The sequence below is a fragment of the Chiloscyllium plagiosum genome, unplaced genomic scaffold, assembly GCF_004010195.1.
Source record: "Chiloscyllium plagiosum isolate BGI_BamShark_2017 unplaced genomic scaffold, ASM401019v2 scaf_6062, whole genome shotgun sequence".
In the NCBI taxonomy this organism is placed as follows: domain Eukaryota; kingdom Metazoa; phylum Chordata; class Chondrichthyes; order Orectolobiformes; family Hemiscylliidae; genus Chiloscyllium; species Chiloscyllium plagiosum.
In genome coordinates, this window is record NW_025201500.1 from 1 (window position 1) to 2,330 (window position 2,330).

General features: G+C 58.6%; 1 protein-coding gene across 1 annotated transcript; it reads right to left on the reverse strand.

The window, feature by feature from the left end:
• Positions 1-178: 178 nt before the first annotated feature.
• Positions 179-1,573, reverse strand: LOC122546140 (calpain-5-like). The gene is made up of 2 exons (XM_043684956.1): positions 1,305-1,573; positions 179-382 (listed from the first exon to the last, which is right to left on the reverse strand). Exons 1-2 carry the CDS (start codon positions 1,466-1,468, stop codon positions 301-303), a joined length of 246 nt encoding a protein of 81 aa, XP_043540891.1. The 5' UTR covers positions 1,469-1,573; the 3' UTR covers positions 179-300.
• Positions 1,574-2,330: the final 757 nt, after the last annotated feature.

Here is a 2,330-nt window from a genome sequence, read left to right on the forward strand (position 1 = left end):
GGAGGGTTACGGGGCTGAGAAACAGGTCAGCCATGATGGAATGGCGGCGCAGACTCGACGGGCCGAATGGCCCTCATTCTGCTCCTGTGTTGCATGATCTCGAGGTCTAAAACATTTAAGGGAGATGGGGAGAGAGAGACGGGGGGAGAACTCCAGAATCTCGGAACGTATGCCCCCCCCCCCAGCGGCGATGGGAATGGGAGGACGCAAAGGGTGGGATTGCAGAAGAGGCCAGAGTTGGAAGGGGGAGGGGAGAGCTCAGGTCAGAGGGGCCTATCGATGAAGGGGGTATGAGAAACCTTACCAGAACTCTCCGTCATCACGGACAGTTACTCCTATCTTCTCCCTCTCCGCCTTGCTGATTTTCTGCCACTCTTCAGACCTACAGGGACGATCAGACGGTTAGAGGTCCCTGGATCGAGGACACTTGGCCGCGTCTGAGGGCAGGTCCGGCGGCAGACTTCCACCATGTTCTCCCCAAACGCCACCCTCCCCACGGACCCATTCCCACAGCCAATCGCTTGGCAGTGACATTCAGACCCAGGGCCACATTGGGTTGGGCAATCCAACATGGCTGTCATGTCGAGGCTATCCCATGATCCCCTGGGGTTTTGTTGCCCATCATCGCCCCTCAGGCCCTCTCTGACTCCACCTCAAACTTATCGGCTAAGCTACGACCTTTCAACTCTTTGGCCTTCTCAGGCACTTTCACCATGAATCCCAGTTAGCAAGACCCAGGCATCCTGTATCTACCCCGCCCGTCCTGGGATGGGGAAGACAGTGTAGAGGGAGCTTTACTCTGTATCTAACCCCGTGCTGTCCCTGTCCTGGGAGTGTTTGATGGGGGACAGTGTAGAGGGAGCTTTACTCTGTATCTAACCCCGTGCTGTCCCTGTCCTGGAATGGGTGACAGTGTAGAGGGAGCTTTACTCTGTATCTAACCCCATATTGTCCCTTCCTTGAATGGGGGACAGTGTAGAGGGAGCTTTACTCTATATCTAACCCCATATTGTCCCTGTCCTGGAATGGGGGACAGTGTAGAGAGAGCTTTACTCTGTATCTAACCCCACATTGTCCCTGTCCTGGAATGGGGGACAGTGTAGAGAGAGCTTTACTCTGTATCTAACCCCATATTGTCCCTGTCCTGGAATGGGGGACAGTGTAGAGGGAGCTTTACTCTGTATCTAACCCCGTGCTGTCCCTGTCCTGGGACTGTTTGATGGGGGTTCAGAGTCCTGACCCTCACCGAACAACACCTCCCCCGCCAACCCAATGGAACGGTCTGTCCCTCCATCCGCACTGACCCGTCGCTCCATGGGCCGTTCCATTCGGTGCTGCCCCACGGGTTCCGCATCCGGATCATGTAGAGTTTCTCCTGCTTGAAGAAGGCCATGAGCCCTTGGCCAACACGGACCTTGCGGACATCTGTCACCCCGTAGGCGTGGCCCTTCACCAGGCCGCAGTCCATCTGGGCCTCCAGCTGCTCTCCGGACTCCGGCTGGACACGGTACAAGAGAAACCAAACATGGCCGTGGGGTGGGGGTGAGGGGACGAGCCCAGGGGAGACGTCAATGGAGGCGTTTCACGTCAACCCCACCACCACATTTTCCCTTCCCTCCCTCTGTCTCCTCCACCCCCCTCACCCTCGGGAATGTCCGTCGCGCACCGGCTCTCGTCGCCACCCAACAACAACCCGCGTTCCGTAGGGCCGGGCAGACATCTCCCTCGGGCGCCTTTGAGCGACAAAGCAAGATCCCGGAGAGCACGGGAGGTGGGGGAGGGAATTCTCACCGCCCTCCCACGGCAGCTGGGGACGCGCCGGAGAGTTTCCCCGAAGGGAACGTTCGGCCCGTCTAGCACATCCCAGGCCCCAGCACTCCTCGCCGCGATCAGAGCGAGACTGGGGATCGAATCCGTCGGGGGGTGGGGGGGGTTGTCGCTCCTCCGTTATTCCTGGTCCGTTTTGGGTTGGGGCTGGGAAGTGGGGGGAGGGAGGTCTCCGGGCAAGGACGGCCTCTGCTGCCCATCCCTAATTGCCCCCTTCAAGAGGTTTGGTGGGGGGGGGCTATTTCGGAGGGCAGGTTCCAGGTCCAGTACAATGGCTACAGGTCTGGGGACACGTCTCTCCCCCAGATCGGATAAGGAGCACTGTTTTCCCTGGAGCTTCAGAGGCTGAGGGGTGACCTTATAGAGGTTTATAAAACCATGAAGGGCCTGGACAGGCTAAACAGACAAAGTCTTGTCCCTGGGGTGGGGGAGTCCAGAACTAGAGGGCAGATGGAGGGAGGGACCGTTCCATTGGGTCGGCGGGTGAAAGGGGGAGGTGTTGT